Source organism: Hypanus sabinus, chromosome 9 (assembly GCF_030144855.1).
Source record: "Hypanus sabinus isolate sHypSab1 chromosome 9, sHypSab1.hap1, whole genome shotgun sequence".
Lineage (NCBI taxonomy): Eukaryota > Metazoa > Chordata > Chondrichthyes > Myliobatiformes > Dasyatidae > Hypanus > Hypanus sabinus.
This window is the reverse complement of record NC_082714.1, coordinates 100,043,286-100,071,011: the sequence shown is the minus strand read 5'-3', so window position 1 is coordinate 100,071,011 and position 27,726 is coordinate 100,043,286. Positions and strand designations below refer to the sequence as shown.

Genomic DNA, 27,726 nt, shown 5'->3' with positions numbered 1-27,726 from the left:
ATTGTTGATCCCTGTATTGGTTTCAACATTCATTACACATCTTGATGAGGTTTGTCTTGATAGAATTGTTGAATGATTTTTTTTATCCTCACAGTTTTGCAATGTTTCCCCTTGGCATGATGTTCTACTTGGTGGAGCTGTTACCATCATAAAAGTACTGATTTGCCTTCTACTTAACTCACAGATCATGACTACCATTCTGTGCTGACACTCTTGTCCTTACTTTTATGTTCTCTGATGAACTTCACAACCATCTCTTGTGGTTTTCCTAGTGTTTATCCAGTTGTCAACAATTTTGACAAGTCAAGTTTTCTCCAGAGAATACGTACACAACGCTGGAAGAACTCAGCAGGTCAGGCAACATCCGTGAGAAAAGAGTAGCCAATGTTTTTGGCCGAGATCCTTCATTGAAACTTCACTTTGCAGTTTTAGCTAAAGATCAGGTGTACCTATCTCAGATATGTATGGATATAATCAATGTTTCTTGCCTTCTGAAACAAAGTGTAATAGTCCCATGAACTTCACCGTGCAGTCGTACAGTTCCTTGTCTCTATTAGTTGTAAGTGACAATGGTTGATAAATATCCTGCAATATCTTCACCACCAAAATGTAATAAGAATATTTCATTCTCTTCTACCATCCATGACTCCAAATCCTGTCATTGCCCACTTAAACCCGCTAAGCCTTTTTTTCTCCCACGGGACGTCTCCAAAAATGGAATGGAATGCCAAAAGTTTAGGCAGAACCATGATCATTAAGAATGTGTATGAACACACTGAATGTACCAGACATTATTTTTTATTTAAATGTATGTTTTGACATTAATTTGTTTGCAAGATTTGGTTTAGTTAGAGTAAGTGAGAAAATAAATATATTGCAGCTTCAAGAATTGTTATGTCAACTATAAAACTGACCTCATTCTATATGATCGAAACCCGACAGCTGATATTCATTCTGTGTAGGACAATTTTTAAACTGATTTCCAAGAAAGAAGCATAATCATTGGTTAAATATGAACTCGATCTATGATAGAAAAAAGAAAATCCTATAAACACATAGGTGGTCAAGCAGAGAGAAGGAAAGTTCTAAATGAAGAAGATTTGCATCCTACTGCATAGCAAATGCTGTGAGGCTGTTAATTTAAAGCATAAATTTTGCTTCTGTCTCCACAAAAGCCACCTGATCAGTAGAATATTTCCAACACTCTTTGTTTTATGCAGCTGTCAAGAAAAATTGCAGTGCTACTATGAACGCGCTAGTGAAAAGCTATGTCTTTTTAGTCCAAGAGCTCTATTTCAAAATTATACTTCCAGAGTTAGATCCAAGGCTTACATTGTGTTTTTCTTTTGTCAGTGACAGGCCAAGTACTGCAAAAGCTACAATGATTTCTGCATGGAGTCTATGATACACTATTGTGAGATACTCTGCCGTTTGTACAGAGACTATTATGTAAAAATGGTACCGTATCTCTCAATATATTGTAAATAGAATAACAGTTTGTCATAGCAATATACGGTCTTATAATGGTATGTTAGAAATAGATCCACTTGAAAGCACTCCAGCAGGACTGGTACAGACACTGTGACTGCATTCATTCAATATGAAAAGCTTTCTGACAGTCCAAGGTTACATTTTCTATTTGGGCTAGTTCTCAAAGAAAGGTGAGATGGAGTAAGCAAGGAGACAGTCTAGTAGCAAGGTGTCAAGTTAACAACTTTCCCTTCAATGTCAGCAATATGAAGGTTTTTGTCAGCGTCTTCATGAAAGGTGATAGCAGACACATCTCCCACTCTGTATCAATGGTGCTGAGGTGGAGATGCTGGGAGTTTCAGATTCCATGCTGTAAATATCACCATTTCATCTATGGGACTCATCAACTGTGGTTGGCAGCTTATCCAGGAAAGGGAAACTCCACTGTCTTGTGGCTAGGCCTACTCATGGGGAAGCTTCAGAAGTAAACCCTGAGGGAAAAGTCCGGAGCTGGAGTCCCTAAGGCAGTCCCTCTGAGTTCAATGCTGACTGGCAGCTCCTGCAACACTGCTGGTGCCAAACTGTATTAGTCTCTGCCATTCCTTTGTGTTCATCAGATGCGTGGAGAGGGGGAGCTTGCTACATGGGCAACAGCTTGGTCTCTCTGTATTTTACTGCCAATATAAGATAGACTTCTATACGTAGATAGCTAGGATGCAATTCCCATGGTCAACACAGATGGACGAAGGCCTCAGACTCAGAAATCACCAATTTGTTCTGGTCCAGTCAAGTGAACGCTATAACCAAGGCAGCAAACCAGCACCTCTACTTCCTCAGTAGTCTAAGGAAATTTGATCCTTATCAATTTTACAGATGCACCATAGAAAATGTTGCATTCCACTTAGTATTCCATCTGCTCTGGTGAAGACCATAAGGTACTGTAGGGAATTGTCTGGTCCACCACACAAATTAGCCCCCTCTCCATTGACTCCACCCACAACTCTTCCTCTCTCAGGAAAGCAGCCAAAATAATCAAGGACAGTCCCACCTGGACATTCTCTTTTTACCCCTCTCGGATTAGGAAAGAGATACTCAAGTTTGAGAAAATGTACTAACAGACTCAAGGACAACTTCTACCCTGTTGTTACCAGACTCTTGAATGGACCTTGTAAGCACCAATCTATCTCATCATGACCCTTGCACTTTATTTGTTTTCCTGCAGTGCCCTTTCTCTGTAGCTGCAACACTACATTCTACATTCTGTTTTATTTTTTATGACCTCTATGATGTGTCTGAATGATACACAAAGAAAGGATTTTTCTGTATCGTGGTACAGATGGCTATGATTAATCAATGTCTATCATACATACGGAGAGAAATTTACATGTGAGGGAAGAACAGAACCGAGAACAATTGTTGGTTTGGTGGAAGTAAGTTCTCTGTGCAGCCTTTCACCTCTCCGAAAAAAAAAAACAATGTCTTACTCTGGTTGAATCGCGGAGGGTTATCATTGATGTCTGTGATGGTGATGGTTACAGTAGTTGAGCCAGACAATCCACCCAGCTGCCCTGCCATGTCTTTCGCTTGGATTACCAAGACATAATGATCCTTCTTCTCACGGTCCAGGTTGGCGACGGCAGTTCGGATCACTCCTGAATAAAGCATACAGAAAGAGTGAAAAGTTAAGTTATCTGCTTGGAACCATCATCATTCTTCCATTAATAAGAATCATTTTGCACAATATAGCAGCAGTCAACATTCTGAGCAATGACATTACACCTTCATTATCACTTGGTTGTCATATTATTCTGGTAGAATCGCATAAGAACTTCTCATGTACAATACAAAGCAGCAGGAACGGGCAGAAAATCTGTCTAACACATTCAGATGAACATCTTTTAAAACTCATGGGTTCAAAATCAAGGCAACCTGAGAGCAGTGTGGAGCAAACCTTATGTTCCGGATATTCAAATCAGAAAAAAAATCTGCCTTGTTCATTTGCCAAACTTGAACCCAATTATTTTGCAAACACTGCCAATCTTCACATGGTTTGGTGATGTTCCACAAATGTCTGTGGAGTCAGTGTAATGATACCAGGGTGTTCCAGTGGTTTTTCCCTCAGGCAGACTGTGACAATAAACAGCATGCTATCTACACAGATTTGTTGAAGACTTTTTCTTGCCATGTTACAGAAATGGCCACATAAGATTTCTAGACCATTGAACTTTACACACTGCAAAGGCAGAACACATTAAACATAGCATAATGAAACCTGTGCTACAGCTTTCTTTCATACATTAAAGAACATAGATAAACAGGGGCAGGAGTAGTCACTTGGACCTTCAAGCCTGCCTCACCATTGATAGATTTAATTTAGAGTATCATTAGATAAAAGCTAATTAAAAACTATCAATTCTTTTAAATTATTCATTTCTTATTCTTTTAAATTACAGGGGATGTTGTTCCATTCTTATCAAGTTCTCCCCATGACATTTGAAACAACCAGCCAGGCAGCATCTGTCGAAAGAGAAATGGTTAATGTACAGTTTGAAGATCCTTGGTCACACTGAAGTGTTTCAAAACTTTTTGTAAATTAAACTGGGGACTGGTCACATATCTAGCTAAGTCTGTGAATTTTCTTTTCTGTCTTCCATGTAGCAAATGTGATAAAGCATGGAGCCAGCTGGTCATGCTCAGTGGGTCCTAATTCTGTGGCATTTTACTGTCATGGCAGATGACACAGAACACAATTGCAGTCAAGAGCTGTCACAACGAGCTTGGTTAAGAGTGCATATGGCATGCTAGCCTTTGTTGGATGAGGCAATGAGTTCAAGAGTCAGGAAGATATGTTGCAGCTTTATAAAATGTGGTTTAGGAATATTACATCTGGAGTATTGCATTCAGTTTTGGTCAGCACATTAAATGAATGATGTGAAGGCTTCAGCAAGTGTGCAGAAGAGGTTTATTCTGGTGCTGCCAGGAATAGAGGGCAGATGCTATAAGGAGAATTTGGACAGACCAGTGTTACTTTCTCTGGAGCAATGGAAATTGGGGGGAGAGTTAACAGAAGTTGATAAAGTTATAAGCTCACTGAAACATAAGAAGTGGGAAGAAGGGTCAGCCATTAGAGCCTGCTCTGTCATTCAGTAAGGTCATGGCTGATCTGGCTGCGAATTCAGTACCACTTACGGGCCTTTTCCCAACATCCGTAATTCCCCTGCTTTGAAAAAGTCTGTATAATTGCGTCTTAAATATATTTAGTATGGTACCCTCAATTACTTCCATGAAAAAAAAAATCCACAGATGCACTACTCTCTGGGCAAAACTGTTTTTTTTCTAACGTACATCCTAAATCTATTCCCCTGAATCTTTTGTACCCTAGTTGTTATCTCATCTGCCAATGCACATAATTTTCCTGCCTCTGTCTTATATATTCCTTTCCTAGTTTTATGTTTTTGTAAGATCTCTTCCTATAGAAATATCAGTAGATGGACATTATCCAGAGATTGAGAAAGGGGAGAGAAGTGACGGAAATGGACCGTAAATTTGAGGGAAGGGTGGGAGTTGATGGCAAAGTTGGTGAAATCAATGAGCACCGTATGGGTGCAGGAAGCAGCTCCAATGGAGTCATCAATGTGATGTTTGAAGGTCTGGTGAGTGATGCTGGTGCAGGCTTGGAACATGTACTCTTACACTAGCCAACCAAAAGGCACACATTGCTGGGACCCATGCGAGTTCCCATGGCTACACCTTTGGTTTGAAGGAAATGGGAGGAGCCGAAAGAGGAATTATTGAGGATGAGGACCAGTTCCTTCAGACAGAGAGTGGTGGTGGTTGGTTCTGGTGTCCAGAAAGAAGTGGAGAGCTTTCAGGTCCTCAAGATGGGGGATGGAAGCGTATAGGGACTGGACACGCTTAATGTAAATGAGATGCTCGGGGCCAGTGAGCATAAAGTCATTGAAAAGATCAAGAGCATGTGAGGTGTCATGGACATAGGTAGGAAGGGGCTAAATCAAGGGGATAAAACAGAGTCGAAGTCTGCAGACACAAGTTCATTGGGGCAGGAGCAGACAGAAACAATGGACAGTCAGGTTTATGGATCTTGGATAGGGGATAGAAATGGGAAGTGCGGAGAAACTGAACAATCAGGTTGTTGGCAGGTGCGAAACTCACTGAGGTGTGGGTGCAGGGGGCAAAGATGAAGCCCTTACTGAGAACAGAACGTTCGGCCTCAGAGAGGGGAAGGTCAGAGGGAATTGTGAAGACTACCCAGATGAGACCTGGGATCAGAGGGATGAAGTGTGTTGGTAATGTCTGAGGAGAGAGGAGGGTTGGGTGTTCAGGGAAGGTGGGGTGGGAGGAAGGTGGAGCCTTCATAGAAGCTGATGATAATTTAAATAATAATCTGTTTTTCGATTTTTCCTTCCAAAAGTCTGCCAGACCCTTGCATACTCACTTAACCTATCCATATCCCTCTGTACACTCTGTACAATTTACTTTTCCAATCATTTTAGTGTCATCAGCAAACTTAGATACAGTACATTTGGTTCACTCTTCCAAATTGTTAACACATATTGTGAACAGTTGCACCACTCTGCTCACCACTGACTGCTAACCAGAGAAACTCTCATTTACCTCTATTCTCTGTCTTTCATTAGTTAACTAAACCTCTATATTTTCTAATACATTACCCCTAACTTATTGCATCCTTATGGATGTGTTTATGCAGAAATCCAAGTATACAACATCCATCTGTTTCCTTCTATCCACTAAAGTCATTATATCCTCAAAGAACACCAGCAGGTTTGTCAAACAGGACCTGCCCTTCATAACTTCATGCTGTGTCTGTCAGATAGAACCACTTCTATCCAGATGGCTTACTAGTTCTTATGCAATGTTAGCTTCAGGCATTTCCCCAACTGCAGACATTGAGAAAAATGGCTTATAGTTTTGCCTACATTCTTTTTTAAACAGTGGCGTGACATTCACTGTCTTTCAATCCACTTGAACCTGTCCAGAGACCAGAGAATTTTGCTAAATTATCAGAACCACATCTGCTATAACTTTTACCATTCATTTCAAAACCCTGGGATGCATTCCAACAGGACCAGGGGATTTATCTACTTTGTAATTTTAGGGCCACTAGTTTGCTCAAAATGACCTCTTTAATGATGCGTTGAGTTCCTCACCTCTCATTATATCCATAACATCCATCTTTGGTATGTTTTCTGTGTCTTACACTGTGCAGACTGACACAAAATAGTTGTTCAAGGCCTCAGCCATTTCTACAGTACCCAATATTAATTCCCTTTTCTCCCCTTTCCCATCTTCCAAGGAACTTTAGCTTCCCTTTTCCATTCCATATTAGTAAAACAATTTTACAGTTTTTTTTTACATTTTGTGTATTTACTTTCATAATCTAGCTTCCCTTTTGCTATTGCTTGCTTACTGATTTTTTTGTTGCTTTTCAGATTCAGATTCAGGTTCAGTTTACTGTCATTTAGAAACCACAAACGCAATGCGGTTAAAAAATGAGACATTTCCCCAGAATGATATCACCAAAGCATATGACAAAACAGACTACACCAGAAAATCCACATAACGTTTGGCAATCCCCAATCCAGAGTCTGGAGAGGTTGCTGCGTATTAATATTGTGCTACCGTCTAGCGCGTTCCCCGGAAAGGAGCTCCAAATCCACCAGACAAACAAGACCAAAAACTAAAGCTACAAGACCTGCACAAAACCACATAGTTACAACAGTGCAAACAATAGCATAATTGATAAAAAAAAAACAGACTCTGGGCACAGTAAAAATAGTCCAAGATGTTAAAGGACTGTAAGTTCAAAAGAAAACACCACAGTTTCCACAAGTCCCCAGGGTCCCGACAGACTCGCCATCCCACGCCGGCGGCCAAAGGGAATACCCCCGCTATGGACTTCCAAGGCGCCACCCAACTCAGCCTCGCAGATGCAGCACACACTGAAAGCAACCTGAGCCCGTTGAAAGGACTCTGAGTCCGTCGAACCTCAGAGCCGACAACGACGACAATCATCCCCTCCAGCACAGCTTCTCCGAGCACCATCCTCTGCCGAGCATATTAAGACAGCCCTGCCAAAGGCCATCGGCAACGTGACCCCGAGGACTGGGGGCCTGGTCTTCCCAGCAGAGTCCCGGACCTCACAGCAGCATCAGCAACAAAGAAGGTCTTTCTGGAATTTCCCGATGTTTCTCCGTACTTCCACATCCGTTTTCAATTGATTATGATTGTGCACGGCACCCCACTTCACAAATAACAGATAATCAGTTCCAGAGTGGCCGCTGCAAGCTGCGTCTTGCCGCCATCTTGGATCAAGACGCTTTTTAAAGTTTTCCCACTCTTCCAGTTTCCCACCACTCTTGATCATTTTGTCTGTGAGCTTTTAGTTTGCTGTTTTCTTTTATTTCTACAGTTATCCAAGGCTGGTTCTCTCCTTCCTTACTGTCCCTGCTTATAACTGTAATATACTTTGGTTGAACACTGTGAAAGTTTTTCTTTGCAAGTCTTTTACTATTCAGAATGTTTTCCTGCTGCCAAACTATTTCTAGGCCCCTTACCTTTCTGCTTTAACTCCATAGCCCTAAAAATGACTAAACTAAAAAATGTGCTAAACTAAAATGTTAACTTCCTGTGATTCATGCAGATGGACATTTAAATCTCTTTCCTCTCCAACATTTAATTACCTCTCACCTTTAAAATTAAATCCTGATTTTATGTTTGTTTTATTACTGTGCGTAGATAGATACTTCCTCAGCAGCACCAGCTCCATCTGCCTCCATTGGCACCTGCTTTCAAGACCTGCAGTGCAGGTTATTTGGAACAGCACTGTCAGCTTTTGGTCCACTATTTCTTCAGGAAATTTTCTTTACCAGTTCCTAATTCTCATTGGACCACATTTTTGAAAATTTTCTTTTAGTTTTTGCTTTTGAAACTCAATGCAGGATTGTTCTTTATAGGTTAGCTATATCCTTCTTTCCCATTATAAATTATTTTGCCTGCTTCTTTGGGACACACTTGATTAGTCTCTTTCTACTTTGTTGTAGAAGTTCATACAACTTTTGTTATGTTTCTTTTCAGATTACTCTCATAGTTTATTATCTATTGATTATTTCTGGACCATATGTTAGTGTTTTTTTCAATGAGATTATCCACCCAAAACCAACTAAATCTCACTTTCTTGTAATAAATGTAAATTCCTTTTAATTTTATACTTGTTTTCACTTGTTTGCTAATTCTGGGATGTACTGTTCATGCAGTAAAGTTTTATTTTTTATTCAGCAAATGAAGGTAGATATGTTGAAAATAGTTATTTCTTTAAAATATATTTTCCATTGCTTAACTACCATCTTATCTTTTAATATAATTTCTCAATAAACTTCAAACAACTTGCACAGACTTCAGTAATTGGCTTTCTTTAATTCAGTTTTAATATTAATGAGATCAGTTTTGCATTTAAAATGAATTTTTATCATATTATCAACCTTTTTCAGGGATTTTTTTTACTAATTTTCTCTGCTATATTTTGTAGCTGATATACAACATACAATACCAATCATTAGTAGGCTTTTTGTTAGATTTTTCTTGAAACCTGTCATGGATACATTTCATGAGTTTTTTTTTCACAGTGACATTTTTAGTTACTTTGGTTTAGCCTATGAAGATTAAAGATCCCAAGTCAAACTGTGTTACCTGGTAAAATCACTCACGGTGTTGCACTCCATCTAATGTTATTGGTCTAGAGGCAATAAGCTATTTCTACCAACTCTTTTCTTCTCTTTCTTACTTCTTAGCTTCATTGTCCCTGATTCCATCATGGAATACAATCTGGACCAGTGTTTGCTCTCCTATTTTCCTATCTATTTTTAAGGATATATGCACCATGGAATATTTAATTACTAATACTGTAGCTAAAAGATTAAGCACAGCTCATGCCATATTCAAGTTTGCTGATGATACCACTGTAGGCGATGAATCAGCATATAGGAGGGAGATTGAAAATCTAGCAGATTGGTGCTATAACAACAACCACTGTTAGCAGAACTATGATACTGATTATAGACATCAGGTAGGAGGTACAGAAGCCTGAGGGTGCACACACACAGCGGTTCAGGAACAGTTTCTTTCCTTCTGCCAACTGATTCCTAAATGGACATTGAACCCATGAACACTACTTCATTTTTAAAATATGTACTATTTCTGTTTTTGCATGAATTTTAATCTATTTGTTCTATGTATAATTTATTTATTTATTTATTCATTCTTCTTCAATATTATGTATTTCATTGAACTGCTGCTGCTAAATTAACAAGTTTCATGACACGTGCCAGTGGTAATAAACCTGATTCTGATATCTCAGTTATAGTTACTGTTCAAACCTCACCTATTCCCAAGCTCTACAAGTGTCATTAAATCATCTCTCCTTTGCGCTTTTTGTGCATTCAGATATAGTACCAACAAGTTTAATTTCATTCTGTTTCCCTGGTGATCTTTGTTGTTAGTGCTCTCTTACTATTATTAAATTCTTTGTCCTTTCTGACACAAACTGTTATATTTAGCTAATCACTATTCTATTCTACAGCATGGAATTTTCCTTTCAGATTCAGAAACTCGGTATAAACTCTCCAGCATTCCCCTGGCCCCACCCCCACACCCATTATTAGTACACTGCAAAGCCTGTTAATGTTATTAACTCGAACCCCTGCCGTCTGTGAGTAAAGAGTGGTGAGTTGAAGTATTATGTCAATGTGATGCTACATTGGAAGCATTTTTTGTGAGGTATACACACAGTTAGTGTTGGCAGATCGCATGAAACCACGCTGATAAACAATTGGGAAGATATTTCCATTGCCTAGCTCAATAGTTCTCCCCCTAGACACCATCACTAAACTAATATGCAGTGACTGTCACATTGTGGTTTGTGGGAGCTTGTCATGTATAACTATTAGTTTCCACAAATTCAAACATTACAACACCATCCACACTCCTAACTGTACTTGACTGACTGGCCATTGTGCTTCTGGACATTGTGGAGGGGGCTTTGTTTATTAGGAATGTATGTGCTCATGCTCACTATTATCAAAATCAGAAACAAAATCAAATTTATTGTCTCTGACAATAGTCGTGAAATGGGTTCATTTGTGGCTGCAGTCCAGAGCAGGCACAATAAATCACAGTAAGGTACAATTAAAAAAAAATAAATAGTGCAAAAGGTGGTGTTCCTGGGTTCATGGATTCTTCCGGCTCCTGTACCTCCACTCTAATGGTAGTACTGAGAAGAGGGCATGATGAGGGTCCTTAATGATGGATTCTGCTTTCTTGATATATCGCCTTTGAAAGGTGTACTCAATGCCGTGATGGAGATGGCTGAGCCTTTAACGCTCCTGTGCATTTCCAGCTCCATACCAGGCTGAATGCTCACCACAGCCAATTGAAATTTGCTGGAATCTTTGCTGACATAAGAGATCTCCCCAAATTCCTAATGGATGACTATGTCTTTCTTGATCAGGGTATGGGTAATATAGATGTAAACCAGGTCAATTGCTTCACAACCTGATGAAGGGTCTCGGGCTGAAACATTGACTGTTTATTCATTTCCATTGTTGCTACCTGATCTGCGGAGTTTCACCAGCATTTTGTGAGTTGTTTATGTTTTGTTTGTAGTTGTTTAACATTCAATTTATTGCTGTAATCATTTGTTACAGAATTTAATACTGAAGTTGTAAATTAGGGTACCGCTTTGTTGAGAACTTCCACTCCTTCCACCACAAGTGAGACTTCCTGGTGTCCAAACATTTTAATTCCGATTCCCATTCCCACTCTGACAAGATGAGGCCACCCTCAGGGTGGAGAAGCAATGCCTTATATTCCATCTGTTTACCCTCCAACCTGATGGCATGAATATTGATTTCTCCTTCTAGTGAACAAATTACCATCCCCCTTGCTTTGTTTCTTCCCCATGACCATTTACTTCTTCTTACCTGCCTAATACTTCCCCTGGGTCTCCTCCTCCTTCCCTTTCTCCTATTGTCCACTCTCCCTTCCTATCAGATTCCTCCTTTGCACACCCTTGACTTGCCCACCCACCTGGCTTCACCTATCACCTTCCAGGTAACCTTCCCCCACCTTTCCATTCTGGCACCTTCCCCCTTCCTGCTCAGTCCTGAAGGAATGTCTTTGCCACAAAGTTGACCCTCTAATCATTTCCATAAATGCAGCCTGACCTGCTGAGCTTCTTCAGCATTTTGTGAGTGTTGCTTTGTGTTTCCAGCATCTGCAGACTTTCTTATGTTTGTGATTTGCTGCAGGATATCGGTCCCTGTCTAAACTGAATGAAGTATTTGTTTCTCCAGAGTAACATGAACTTAAACTCATCAAACTCACATCACATTTTCAGCTGTCCACTTAATGTTCTAGTTCCTACACTTGTAGCTTGCCATCCACTGATGCTGTTCTAATTGAAAAGGGCTGCTTTGGAATTTGAGCAAATGCACCTTTCAGCTTAGAGGCTCGTGAACTTGGTGACATTTAGACTTGATCAGTTTTGAAAGACAACTCAAATGTCAGATGATCTCTGTGGTTTTGTAATTGAAGACTGTGCTGACAATGATTGGATTTCTCAGTGAAATATTCCATCAACTTTGTTGGTTCCTGAAAGGAGTGTGAGATAGTGCCCTGTGTCTGTATATGTCTGATTAGTTCAAAAAAAAAGGCAGTTATGTTTAATTTGGGTCAATGATGATGCAGTTCAGTGGATAGTTAACCAGACTAACAACTTTACATTACCTCAATAGCATCCATTTGTTTCCATTCACACACACACGTGCCACACATAACTCATCACTACGCACACACACACACTGTGCAGAAGCACATACCCTCCATTTTTTAGATATTCTATCTCATTTTGAATTGACAATAATGTATACTAGTTTTGAAATCCTATGGTTTTATTGGAAGAATAATCGATGTCTGGATTTAGCTATTTATAGAGTGAGACTTTCATATGGAGATAACCAGCATCTTCTTGAGTTTAAAATAAAATGGGATCTCATTAAGTGCATATAATTCTTACAGGGCTTGACAGGCTGGACACAGATAGAATGTTTCTTCTAGCTTGGAGGAGGAAGTTGGGAATGCTGGGATCAGAAGTCATATATTGAGATGCAAGGTAAGACACTGAAAACTGAGATGAGGAGACGTATTTTCATTGACTGTGAACCCATGGAATTCTCTCCCACAGGAGACTGTAGAGGACCATAGCCTACCTCTTCTATCAGTTTTCCATTAAAGTATCATTATTATAGCTCACACTGTCCATAACAACCATCAGGAACCCATACACACTCACCCTATTGTCTAATACCTGGTCTGTAGTCTTGTGATAAAGCAATTAACATTTGTTATCAAAAACAGATTAACCAGCCGTTGCAATATCTCTAGTTGTAGGATCTTTCTTTGCTAAGATTGCAGCTCCCATACTTCCAGTGCATTGCAAAAGTAGTAGGGAGTTTAAGCATGTTTTTAATATTGCACAAGCCAAGTTGCTCTGTGAAAGCCTTCTTTCTTCTGTTCAAAAGTAATCGAATTGTGATCTGTAACAAAGCAGTTAAATTGCTCACATCAGAAGTCTGTGGTCATGGATTCCAGTTCTAACATTCTGTGATTGCTTGCCAATGCACTAATTGAATGTGCAAATGTGGATTTAACAAAGGGGCTTAGTTTGATTCGCTGGACGTGCTGCAAATGTGGTATTAAACACTGCCTCAGTGCATGCATTTTATATATAGTGAGTGCAGGTGTGAGCAGCTGGGAAGTTTTTTGGCATGACTTCTAACAGAATTGTAGAGCTGGTGTAGGATTTGTATGGAATTAGAAGAGATTAGAATCCTGTTGTGAATACAGAGAAAGCAGCAATAGTTGGCTTGTGAGCCCACCCTCTGTAACCCTGATGCGTATCTAACCATGTTCAGGCTGACACCTGACCAATGCATAGAGCTGACAGCAGAACAAAACGTAATATTTAGCCTGCTCTCTCACTGACATGTTAATTGGCCACTGGTTCAAGTTTCTCTCCAGGTGTTAGAATGAACAAACAAATGAATAAGTGGGACCTCTGTCAACATCCTTCAGCTATACCTGACAGTCCTCTCAGGTGTGACAAAAATATTCCAATGTTCCATGGCAGTGTTTTCCACAGGAGTGATTCAGCTCTACATGGATGATCTGGCCAAAAGGTACCCCTTTGCCAACCCCTTTAAGAAGTTCTTCAGGAGTCTTATTCTAACAATTCAGATAAGTTGTGAACAAGGGACCAAAAATGGCCCTTGATGCACCCACAAGTAAGAGTGTGACAAAATGAAAATGATTTCCTTAATACTGTTCTCTGTTTACTGCCCTTTAACTGTTTTCTACTTAAAGCAGTATCTAATCACAGGAGCCCTTTTTTTTATAGGGAAAGCCTCCAGTGTGATAAATTTCCAAATGCTTTAAAACAGGAAACACATATTAAAGCCTTAACCTATCATGCTGTTATATGCTTCAAATACTTTTGTTTGTCAAACATCCTTCCCTTTAATGAAATCATGTTGACTCAGCTTTATGGTTTAATGAATACTATGTATCACATGTTTGATGATAAATTCCAATGTGTTTCAAGAAGCAGATGTTGGACTGGCTTATCAATATTCCATGGAAAAGAGTACAGTTGACGTTTATGGCCGACCCCACATTGGGACTGGCCCAAAACGTCGACTGTACTCTTTTCCATAGACTTCCACTCCCCCTACTTTCTACTCTAAATCCTCATTTTTTTTCCCAGTGCTGAGGAAGTGGCTTGGCCCAAAACATCAACTGTACTCTTTTCCATAGATGCTGCCTGGCCTGCTGAGTTCCTTCAGCATTTTGTATGTGTTGCCTGGATTTCCAGTATCTGCAGATTTTCCCTTGTTTGTCTATATTCTATCATTTTTTTCTCCCTCTCCTTTTGTTAATCTGTATTACTACATTTTTTCTCTGATAATCTGCTTAGATGTTCCAAGGTCAATTGAATTTTTCATGACTATAGTACATTGACTATACCTCCAACCACTTCTTTCAGGATTTTTTGTTGCAGATTCCGAGGTAAGTTCCTTTAACTTCCCAGTTCTCTTGAGTGAAGTGAGTCACTTTAGATTTCCCATTCTTTTCAGACTCTCCATTTCTGTTGTATATGTTGTGTCTTCCCATGTCAAGTCTGCTAAAAGGAGCATGTACGCATAATTTGCAGACATTACACCCTACATGTGGTCTCCTAATCTGGAAAACATTTGGCTGTTAGTTACTGCTTCCTAATCACTCCTGATCTATCTATTCATTTAACACTTTTCCATTACAGCACTCTATTAAATGCATCATAATCTTGATTTAATTTAATGCAATTCTCAACATACTTAGCTACCCATGGATAGTTTTTGTTGTGAACTTTTATTTATCAATAGGGTGTGCATTTATTGAGGATTTTGCAATATTTTTCTAAATGCTTGTCATTACTTGGAAAGCGTTGAATGTAATTTCCCAATTTACCTTCCCCATAAACTGTACACCCATACCCATGCACTTAGCTTTATTTATTTTTGGCTTTATAGTTTGTCTATTCTGTGCCACCCTCATGTGCATCATATTGTGACTGGCTTTCATAAATGATTTTAAATTGTGTGATTACTGGTCAACTTTGTTATATTTTCCTTAAATTTGTTCCAGAAAATTGTCCAAAGTGACTTCATCCTCTGAAGTATTCTTTTATTTTCCCAATTACAATTCTGAACCAATGTGAAGATTCAAATCGTGATTGATGACACTGAATAGTAAATTTTTTGTAAGTGTTGCTTCCTCAGAAGACAAATATAATTACAGTCTATTTGTATCACGTAGGAATTTTCAGAAATGAGAAATTGACTTCGATTGAATATAATGTGCTTAATTACTTAAAACTGCTTACACTTTGCTAAAAAAGCTTTGTTGAGCATTTTCATTTGTACTCAGTGACTGAGGCGTTTTTGTTTAAGTGTCCAACGGTAAACAGCCAGCATTGATTGATACCATTTGCCCTGACACCATTTCTCCATGACCGCCATGTCCTTTCACCATGCTCATCACTGTCAGTGCCAGGATTTGCAGAGAAAATGTCTAAATGAGAATGCAGAAAATGAATCTTTAGTCACATGTTGCACTTATTGGTTTTCGATGTTCAAAGAATGTTGTCAACCAGCTGCGTGTAGTTTGGTAATTGACAAGATTTTTTCAGCAACATCCTTGAATGCCTTCCATGTGATTTTCCCCAGTCCCACTAGTCGTTCTTCAAGGTACCTGTCACTGATGTCCTGTTTGATTTGTGAACCTACAAGAATGCCTTCCTCAATCTTGGCATCTGTTATTTGGGAACCATCTCAAATATTGAAATTCTTCACCTTCCTTGTTCATCACTTGCACAAAATGTTTCTTAAGCCCCAGTTTTACGAGGCGTGATTGATACGTTCGTGGCCTAAATTAGAAGTAGTCAATTTTTGACTACCTAGCACATTTATTTTTCAACATAGTCCCACCTACATTTACACACATAGTCCGGCAGTCATGGAGCACACGGATCTTGGACCTCCAGAAAGTGTCCAAAGATGGGTAATTGATAAGTTGATGGCCTAAGGTAGAAGCAGATGAGTTATACAGCTCTCATTACATGTACACGCAGTTCAACTCTTTGAGTGATTATGCAGGAAGTTTGAAGTTAATAACTCATCTCCTTCTACCGTAGGCCACGAACCTATCAATCACCCCTGCTGTAGGCACTTTCTGGAGGTCCAAGTTCGGTATGCTCCACGACTGCTGCACTAAGTGTATAAACGTGGGAGGGGATTATGTTGAAAAATAAAATGTGCTAGGTTTTCTAAAATTGACTCCTTCTACCTTATGCCACAAACTTATGAATCACGTCTCATAAATGAAGACGAGGCAAAAATATCTTTTTGTTTGGTCTACAGGTGCTTAGTGTATGTAGCACACTTTTCTGTCCTGGAAGCAAGTGCTTACAGGTTGATCAATTCTTTTTAATGTAAAGATGTTCTATAGTACGGCTGTCCCATTCACAAATGAGACAGCAAAAGTAGCAGCACTACTATTTTCAGATCACCACAGATGTTCCCTTTGTAGTTGTTGCACTATGTGTTTCAGCAAGCCCTCCAAATTTCAGTAGTTTTCTCAGATGTGTACTGCAGAAGCGATTGGTATTGAAAGGTGGACATTGCCCTTGTGTAGCATCAAGGTTTTCAGGCTTGACACTGAAGAATCAATAAAAAGACACCATTGTTGTGTTTCATACTGGCAGCCCAAATCATGTCCTGGCTTGCCTGGACAAGTTAGAAAACTTTTCAGTTGACATTGTGGACAACAGTTTAATTTACTTGAATTATGAATTGAGTTAACAAATAAAGGTAATTCCAAAAACAAATGGTGTGGACTAGGCACTTTTCATGGTGATTTTCATGGTAAGTAGTCCAAAATCCATAAGATACATCCAAAAGTATTCAGGAAGCAAACTCTTTGTTGTCCAGTGTTATTGCATTGTCTTTGCTGCAAGCTTTTAACAATCCCCACCAAAATGCTAATAAGACTTTAGGTCAGTCTAACCTGTGTTTTTGTACCTTGTTATCTGACTCCAACAGTACTAATTCTACTTGTCACATTTCCATACCAAGAACATTCCTCACCATGGGTCTTGGGTTACCTTTGTTAATCAAACTCCCTACCACCTATCCACTTTTAAAATATTATTTCTACTCGATAAGTATCTAGTGCTCTTGAATAGTTAATTTCCAATAGAAGTCACATGCGATTATATCTTTAAAAATGTTTTAGTTAAAATTATTTAACTCTGTTTTAATAAGCACTATGTTTTGTAAAGAATGATCCATCTACCTTCTATAGTTCTTCACATTTTTGAATTAACTTTCTTTCTTCATGCACTGCTACCACAAAAATTCCCATACTTCTTGTCTTGCATATCTTTACTCAACTTCTACTCTGCTCTTTAACCTTGTCATAGTCCCTACTGGCACCTTGTTATTTACCTCAGGAATTGGGCCTCAATCACCTCATTTAGTTTCCATCATTCTCAGGTTCCACTAACTACAAACACCTGCTTTCCATCAACAAATGCAGTATAAAAACCCTGTGACCACAACAAGGAGCTGTCAGTTTGTAGGTTGACTTGTGTATGAATAACCTTGTTCCATGGTTGTTAGGACGATCAGTTCTAAGTCTGGCATCATTCCTGAATTGTCTACTAAAACCAAGACTCTGGGTAAAGACTCCCTTGGAACCCATTCCACACTTGCTATGACTGTAACGCCTCCCAACTTGGCCTCTGCGCACATGTTCAGCATTTGGGTTTGTTTCCACTGTCAAGTCCTTGCAACAAACCTTGATATTTCTCTTTAAGTACAAAACCTTACTCTTGTCTACCATGTTGCAAAGCTCTCATGATCAACTAAGAACTAATATCCCTTTGTCTCTGCCATTCTTTGAGTCAATCATTTAAATCTGACTTGTTCTAAAATGCACTAATGACTGTGCTATTATTACTGCTGAAGTCCAGCATTTCAATTCTGTTCCTTGTTCTTCATGCATTTTCAGCAGACCTAGTTCTATCTATACCATTGATTCCTGCCATGCTAACTGTAGCTCACATACTAATTGACTATGTTTACATGGAGAGCTGTCACTGAAAAAAACAGCATTCATCATCAAAGATCCCCACCATCCATCCAGGTCATGTGCTCTTCTCACTACTACCATCAGGCAGGAGGTATAGAAGCCTTAACAGGTTCAGGAAAAGATATTATGCTGCACCCATTGGGATACTGAATGAGTGTGGATAACTTCATAACTCTGTACAATTCTTGTTCTCATTATTGTGTACTTGTGTAGTTTGTCGTCTTCTGTACATTGGTTAGCTGTCTTTGTCTGCTTATGTATCATTCCTCATGAGATTCTATTGAATTTGTTTTTTGTCATGTAAATGCCTTCAGGAAAATTAATCCCAGGTTAACATATGCTAGCGTTATATATATTTTTTTATACTAAATTTATTTTGAATTTTGGATTACATTCCAGTCTGTTCACTTGCCGATCAGAGGAGATATCAACATTTGCAACCAGCAGAAATGCAACTTTTGGTTTTCTAACCATGGGAAAAACAATATTAACCTACCTGCCTATACCATCCCCTAGCACTGGTATATTTCCTTCACTATTATCAAATGAATGGTCTCTTGTTTGGTCAAAAACCCTTCCTGAAGTCGTTCTTTTTGTATCTGCAGGCAGCAATTATCTCATCCTTATCAGACAAGACAGAAGGCCATATCTCCTGTATCACAATGATGGATCTTCAATCATTAATTGCAGTCACTGACTACAACCCATCTCTTTAGTTAACTTAAGGCTCCTCAATTAAACTATCCAAAGTATATTTGCATTCCCCAATCAATAAATGACTGCAGCTCTAACTCTATCCCAACAACTCTGAGTCTAAGTTCATAGGGGCATAGATACGATGTCTGCAGGTTTACTTAGACCTGCAGACATCGTATCTATGCCCCTATGAACTTAGACTGCTTTTCATGTTGTCTGTCAATGATTTGCATAATGAAATTAATAGTTTTGTGGCCATGTTTTTGGATGACACGAAGATATGTGGAGGGGCAGATAGTGTTGAGGAAGCAGAAAGTCTGAAGAGGGCAGACAGATTAGGAGAAAGGGCAAAGAAGTAGCAGATGGAATATAATGTAGGGAAATATTTGGTTGTGCACTTTGGTGTATGGCAAAGTCTATTTTTTAAATAGGGAGAACATTCAGAAATCAGTGGTACAAAGGGACTTGGAGCCCTTGTTCAAAGCTCAAAGTAAATTTATTATCTAAGTACATCTATGATACCATATGCAACCTTGAGATTCATTTTCTGGTGGGATGATCAATAAATCCATTATCGAATAAAAATCATAAAATAATTACAAAAAGTGAAAGACTAAACCAAGATGGGCATTCAACCAGCATGCAAAAGACATCAATCTGCATAAATACAAAAAGAAAGAAATAACAATAGTAAAAATAAACAATAAATATTGAGAACATGAGAGGAAGAGGCCATGAAAATAAATCTATCAGTTGTGGGAACATTGCAATGATGTGGCAATTGAAGTTGAGTGATAGTATCCCCTTTAGTTCAAGAGCCTGATGGCTGAGGGGTAATATTTGATCCTGAACCTGGTGATGTGAGTCCTTCTTCATGATAGCAGCAGTGAGACAAGAGCATGACCTGGTTGGTAGGGGTGCCTGATGATGGATGCTGCTTTCTTGCAATTGTTAAATTAGTGATATCCATCTTGGGATACTATCCTCCATCATATTCAAGGCATCTTCAAAAAGCAGTGCCTCAGAAAGGCAGCATCCATTATTAAGGACCCCCATCACCCAGATCATGCCTTCTTCTCATTGTTACCACTGGGAAGAAGGTACAGACGCCTGAAGGCACAGACTTAGTGATTCAGGAACAGCTTTTTCCCCTCTGCCATCAGATTTCTATATGGACATCAAACCCATTACCACTACTTCACTTTTTATGATTTCTGTTTTTGCACTAGTTTTACTTTAACACTTTAATATGCAAATATGTATACTTACTGCAATTGATTCACTTATTTTTTCTATATTATCATGTATTGCACTGTACTGGTGCCATTAAGTTAACAAATTTCACAACATTTGCTGGTGATATTAAATCTGATTCTGATTAGGTGTTGGTCACACTGTACTTGGAGTATTGCGAGCAGTTTTTCCCTCTCTCACCTTATCTCCTTACCCATCCATCACCTTCCTCTGGTGCTCTTCCCCCTTTCTTCTTTCTTCCATCCCCTTCTGTCTCCTTCACCAATCAACTTCGCAACTTTTCACTTCATCCCTCCCCCTCCAGGTTTCACCTATCACCTGGTGCTTCTGTCTCCCCTCCCCCCACCTTTCAAATCTACTCCTCAGCTTTTTTTTTTCTCCAGTCCTGCCGAAGGGTTTCAGCCTAAAATGTTGACAGTGCTTTTTTCCATAGATTCTGCTTGGCCTGCCTGCTGAGTTTCTCCAGCATTTTGTGTGTGTTGTTTGGACTTCCAGAATCTGTAATTTTTCTCCTGTTAGGGATCTCTTTGAAACCTGTTGAATATACAAGGTCTAGATAGAGCGGATGTGGAGAGGATGTTTCTGATGGTGGAAACTCCAGGACCAGTGGACACAGCCTCAGAATTGAAGAATAAGCCTTCAAACCAGAGATAAGAAAGAATTTCTTTATCCAGAGGGATGAATCTGTAGAAGTAACATAACAACTCCGTATCATTTATTTATTATTGTTTATTTTTGTATTTACAGTTTGTCTTCTTTTGCACATTGTTTATCTGCCTTTGCTTGTGTGTAGTTTTTCATTGATTCGATTGTACTTCTTTTCACCTACTGTGAACACCCAGGTGAATCTCAAGGTAGTGTGTATGTATTTTGTTAAGAAATTTACTTTGACCATTGAACTTTGCTTCCCTGAAAAGGGTTTTAAAAATGTATGGGAGCATTTGATTAAACACGGATTTCCGCAGCGTTTTGTAACCTGGGAGCTCTGTATTTCTGCTTTTGCCTCATACCCCTTGATTCTATTTGCTCCTGGAAATCTACCCAGCTCCTCCTTAAACTTTAAATTACTTGACTCCCTTTTTATGACAGTGAATTGTAAAGGTTTGACATTATTTGCATAAAGAAATTTTTCCTCATCATTGAATTAAATATCTTATCCATAGCATGTCTGTGACCCTCATTCCCCCTACCCTCCCAACCAGGAGGAGCATCCTCCCTGCTTCCAGGCCATCCGGCCCCGCCAGCTTCTTACAAATTTCAGCTAGAGAAATCTTTCTTTCCTCTAAACTTTCATGAACTTAGATGTAGTTAACCTAATCTTGCTTTACATTGTAATCCTGACATTTGAAGGAATCTGCCAATGTACCCTTGCTACATCCTTTCCAAAGCATGTATATTCTCCTCTAGGTAAGGAGGCCAAAATTACACACAATCCTTTAGGTATGTTATCATCGAGCTCCTGTATCTTTGTTGTAGGGCATCCCTGCTACTGAACTCAAAATCTTCTTGCAATAAAAACACCAATGTACTACTTTCCTGCTTAACTGCTCACCATATCCACCAATTAGGTGATAAATTAGGTGCAAAGTCTTTGTGGACTCCTGTCCACCAGGAATGGATTAAGTTCATGCATTTGGTATACAAGTCTTTTTGTACAGCAGCATTCTTCATTCTATCACTAATCATGTTTCCTTCCTTTCTGCTTCCCTATCAAAATCCACATTATACTTTAGTTATCTTGCTTTTACTCACTCACTCAATCTGCCTAAATCAACATGAAGGTCTCTTTCCAACCTCCTCACACTTATCTCTGATTATATGCACCCCCTTTCATTTTTTGATTGTCCTAACTCAATCCATTTCTTGAGAACACAGACCACAAAGAGTTTGCTACTAATTTATCACTGCACTGGCTATCTTAATACAGAGTCTGAATTATCCTTAGCAAGCAGATGTGAAGCAGCCACAACTTTGCAAGCTGTCTGGAAGCTCAGTTTTGTTCAATTTAATGTGCAGCTGAGCAGATGAAAGCACCTGCTGTTAACAATATAAAAATGTCTCTCAACTGCTGTCCAGTGTACTTTGTCCCTGTGCAATTTCTAGATTTAAGGATGAAGGAGAGAAGTTAGGGTCTGTTCAGATGGTGTCAGCGAAATGCTCTGTGTGTTGGAGAGCGGCAGCCCAAAAGTAATCAAAATGTCAAGCTGGAATGGAAGCTGTCAAATTGGCCAAAGATCTGGAGAAGCAGGAGGCATCTTTGGGATGAAGGCAAAAAGATAAAAATCACATGAAAATAAAAAATAAAACATGCCAAGAAAATAATAGGCTCCTGCAGTGGCTTTGATTGGCTGAGGATATTTAAGTAGCCTGCTGACATTGCAGTACTAAGAAATTCTGAAAAGAAAGATGAGTATTTCAGAAATCAGTAAGTATGCCACTGAGCATCATGGAAAGGAGACCATTATCATTCTCACAACTTGAAGCTGCTTAAAGCACCTGGTTCTGCTGTTTTGAAACAGAAAGTGATTGATCTTTGCTAAATAGGTGTCTGAAGAGGATGTGTGGTGCCTGTACTGAATCTGTGATTGAATTTACCAATTGGTTGCACTCCCTAACCTTTCTCTGTTGGACCTAAAAAACATTCCATTCCTCTCTTTTAAGAGTACTACCGAATATGATGCCAACATCATTTCAGCGAGAACAAATTGATTTACTACATTTAAAAATGTTTTCTTAGCTTATTTTCAGTTACTCTAAATCCATTTCCCCTGGGGATATATCTTTTTCCATTAGCAAAGGTCTAACATTTTTCATCCAACTAAAGCCCTTCACCCTCTTTTGCTATTTCCTTCTAGCAATTTACAGTCATTGCTGAACTTGACCTCGCCTTGGGGCCATTGCACTTTGGAGTCGCCTGAGCCTTTTAGGCAAGATGTAATCTTCATACTTTCAGATCTTCAATGGGTTCGACCCCTATGTGCCAAGCCATTCTGCATCAAGTGTCCTTCCTTTATCTCTTTAACCTTCCTATTCCATTGCTCCTTATTCCCTCCAAGAGCTCCTCCGCTAAAGCATCTACAAAGTTTCCTGATTGCACTCGTTGGTGATTGCTGCTTATATCACTGCTGAATTCATGCAGTAGTCATTTCTCTTCATGGCTTAACCCTATTATATTAATAATATTAATATTATTTGTGGCTCTCATGTGTCTAGAGTGGATTGTCTACTGGACGTGGGCAAATACCACCTGCACCTTCAAATGGTGATTAGCAAGCTAGAAAAGGACATTAATAATATGTGCAAAGTAACCCAAATTTGTTTTCAGAAGAATTTTAGAAGGATGGACAACATTTCATATCAGGTTTACTAATGATGTTGAGATTTTCTGAACACTTAGTAACCACTATTACTAATTGCAGGCATCTGTGCAGTGAGGTGCAGGACACTGAGCACCGAGGTTAGGTGTAATTTTGCTTCAATTTAAATCATATAACCTTCCCTTAATTTTATTTAATAATGATACTACACAGTGGCCACTTTATTAGGTACACCTGCTTGTTAATACAACTATCTAATCAGCCAATTATGCGGCTGCAGCTCAATGAATAAAAGCATGCAGACATGGTCAGGAAGTTCAGTTGTTATTCAGACCAAAATCAGAAAAGGGAAAAATGTGATGTAATTGATTTTGACTATTCAATGATTGTTGGTGCCAGATGGAGTGGTTTGAGTATTTCAGAAACAGCTAATCTTTCATGCACAACAGTCAAGTCATGTCAAGTTTACTGTTATTTAACTATATGCATGTATATAGAAACAAGACAATGTTTCTCCAAACCAGGGGGTAAAGCACATGACAGATACAAAACACAATAATTCATGAAGTTTCGGATAAAATCTACAGATGAATCACACATAAATGACAACTTAAAGTACCATTAACCAGTGTCACTTCAAATACGATGTGGCAGAGAGTTCAGAAGCCTAATGGTCTTGGGAAAAGTCTGTTTCTCATCCTGACCATTCTTGTTTTAATGCATCGTAGTCTCCTGCTGATAGTAGGAAGTCAAAGAGGATGCTGGATAGATCGGTGGGATCTTTAATAATATGAAGGGCCCTGCATATGCAGCGTTCCTGGCAATTGTCCTCAATGGATGGCAGGGAAACCCCTACGATCCTCTCAGTTGTTCTCACAGTCCTTTCTGGTCCGCAGCTCGACTGCTCCCATACCAGATGGAGATGCAACTTGACAGGACACTTTCAATGGTGCTCCTGTAAAGCACAGTTGAGGTTCGAATGAGGGGAGCCTTGCTTGCCTCAATCTTCTTCAGAAGTGGAGGCATTGCTATGCCTTGTTCCAGAAGATGATATTAAGGGACCAGGTGAAGTCATCCGTGATGTGAATTCCTAGGAACTTGGTGCATTTAACTCTCTCTCTGAAGGAGCCATGTATTCTCAAGGGGGTTTGTAGAGCTTACAGAGAATGATGCAAATAAACAAAATAAAATCCAGTTTAGTGGGCAAAACACCTTATTAAGCAGAGATCAGAGGAGAATGGCCAAACTGTTTGAAGCTGACAGGAAGACAACAGTAACTCAAATAACTACATATTACAACACTGGTGTGAAGACAAGCAACTCTGAATGCACAACATATCAAAACTTGGGCCACTGCAGCAAAAGGCCACGGACATACACTCAGTAGCCACTGCATTAGGTACTGAAAGTATCTAACAAAATGGGCAATGAGTGTATTTCTTCTTCAGATAGAATGGCTCACAGTAACTTGGAAAATATAGTTGATAGAAACAGAACAATTACTTTGTTTATCTGTCAAAGGATGTGGGAGACTCAAAGTGGATATACTACAGCATCAATATTGATAGGAAGCTCTATTCGCAAGGATGAATATGCTGATTTCCAATAAACTCTGAGCATAGTAATTTATAATATAAAAAATGTTGAGTTAACATTTGTCATCAGTCATTGAACAAAGTCTAAATGGAGAAGTGAATTTCTAATTCATCAAGATAAATCATATGAGGTTTTTAAAATAGAATGTGTTCTATCTTCTAACATAATAGTCGCTGAGTGTGACATTTATAAGCCTATAATTTGTTGAGAATATAAGGCAGCTTTATTCAAGCCAAGTAGAAGTGTTTCAGGTGGTTTTATGTAGTTCACAAGAGTAACTTACTGCGTACAAAAAAATCTGAAGGGATTCTGGCGATGTTTCTCTCAGAATAATGGGTGGCCAGATACTGTTATTGTAGTAGAGTCATTGAGGCAGGCACATAGAATCAGGCCCTCCTGTACAGAGAATCTGCACTGTTCATCAAACGTCCATTTTGACATTTTTAACAACTGAAGGAAAACTTCAAATTTATGTAATTTCATTTATGGATAAGCTGTCAGGCTGCAGTACTTCTCCTTCAATAAGCCACTGTATATTCCTGGCACACTTGCATATTTTACAGCTTCATTTGGGAAAAGCCGCAGCTGACTGAAGGGCGGCATTAGAGCAACTCCAAGTGGTCTCTAACAATCTGATTAAATGTAATAAATTGCCACCAACAGTACTGTGCCCCTTTAGTGAGCCGAACCCTTGATGAACAAGGCAGCAGAGGTAAGAAGTGATCAGAGGAGACAGAGGAGTGGCTATGGTACTGCTCTCACTCAATGGACTGGGCCACATTCCAAGCTCTCATTAGAGAACCTGAATGATTCGTAGTCTGCTGCCTGATAGTCATGGACTTTATAAAGACACTGATGAAGGAGTGTTTGTGTGTAGTTTTTCATCTATTCTATTGTATTTCTTTCTTGTGCTGTAAATGCCTGCAAGGAAATGATTAAGGTTGTAATCGGCACATACTTCAATAATAAATTCACGATGAACTTTGATTTTCAGATTGAGGAGTGAGGGGTTAACACAGGGGACGAAAGAACTGAAAGAGGCAGGCCTTGGCAGGAAGCAACCCTGGAATCAAGCTACCAACTTGAAAGAAGGTAGAATAAAACTTCTAAATGCACGCATGCATATGTAACTGGTTACACACCTTAAATGCTTGTGTTGTTTCTGCATCAGTGCCACGGTACGCATGAACACACATGTGTGTCTGTATCTGTGTATGTGTGTGTGTATGTAGATGGGTATACCTGTATCAGTGAGTATGTCTGTGTGATTGTATTTGTTCAGTAAGTGTGTGTGTGCAAAAGTACCTCTGTATTTGTATGTGTGTGTGTGTACAAGTTAGAAACATAGTAAACCTACAGCACAATACAGGCCCTTCGGCCCACAAAGCTGTGCCGAATATGTTCTTACCTTAGAACTACCTAGGCTTACCCATAGCCCACTATGTTGGAGGACGGTGGGAGTGCCGAGGAATAAATGAAGGGAGGGCTACTACAGCTTGGGTGAGGTGAGGAACATTCTCTATCCATATTGATATCAGTGAAGATGGAGTCCAGAAATAGCAGCTGCAGCTGGAGAGGAAGAGATTGGCTTGCTGGCGGTTCCAAGTGTGGGCACTACCTGAATGAACTGAGTCCCAAGGACACATTCTCTGGATACTTGTAAGGAGAGGATATTTTAACACTCTTTCTAAAATTCCATCCTTTGTGGAATATTTGTATTAGAGGTTTCAATTAAAACAGAAATCCCTATTTTTCCTTCAATTACAGAATCTTCTGGCGCAAAGGAATTTGCTCAGCTCTTTCTGTCAGTCACTTTCAAGGAATTGTGTGCCAACTTGTTTGTTGGTGCCTTGAAACTGGCCTTAAATGGACTATTTTGTGTTGAAGCGAAATACATTTCACAGAACGGGATTAAAATATACCCACGGGTTTTGAGAAAAACAGATATTCCAATACAAGGTTCAAAGCTTACTATATATAAAAGTTGAAAGGAATTCAAGACCTGCCAATGTCAACCAGTCCAGGGTGCTCTGTGCCAAGATGAGAAGCAGAAAAGGTCTGACACACACAAGTCTGGGATCATCGGTTCTAGGTCTGAACAAACACAGTTGCTCATGGGTTCCAAGTGTCAATGGCAAAGCCAACAGTTGTTGTCCATCTCTAATTTGGGACCAGTGCAGCATTCACCAGGTTACACATAGACAAAACCAGGGAAGCATAGCGGATTTACTTCCTTGAAGATCAATGGTGAAACAGGTGTTTTTCTTTGGTACAATCTAGCAGTATTCTTAGTACCATCACTGAGAATACTGGAGCTTTAATGACAGAGTTATTGAATTAATCCCAAGCTGTTAAGGTGGGATCCAAATCTGCCTGTGGATCAATAATACTTGACTGATGATCCAGGGAATTAACAATGACTTTATCAAAGTGATGCCAAAATCATATGGTAATTGAAAATGTTGTGCATAATGTAATTACTAATCAAGTTCCTGAATGGCATTTAATTGACACTTAACCAAGAGCAGAAGATTTAATCATTATTTTGATAGGCTTATCTGCCAGATACCTATAGGGCTTCAAAAAGTATTCAGCCCCAAATCCTTTGTCA

General features: G+C 39.3%; 1 protein-coding gene across 1 annotated transcript in view; it reads right to left on the bottom strand.

Annotated features, from left to right (window-relative positions):
- The window catches only part of LOC132400103 (cadherin-22-like), an 845,421-nt gene that overhangs the window by 449,384 nt on the left and 368,311 nt on the right, over nucleotides 1-27,726 (bottom strand). Inside the window, exon 4 of the mRNA XM_059981179.1 lies at nucleotides 2,955-3,122. Within this exon, the coding sequence (XP_059837162.1) occupies nucleotides 2,955-3,122 (168 nt within the window). The remainder of the gene's footprint in view (nucleotides 1-2,954; nucleotides 3,123-27,726) is intronic.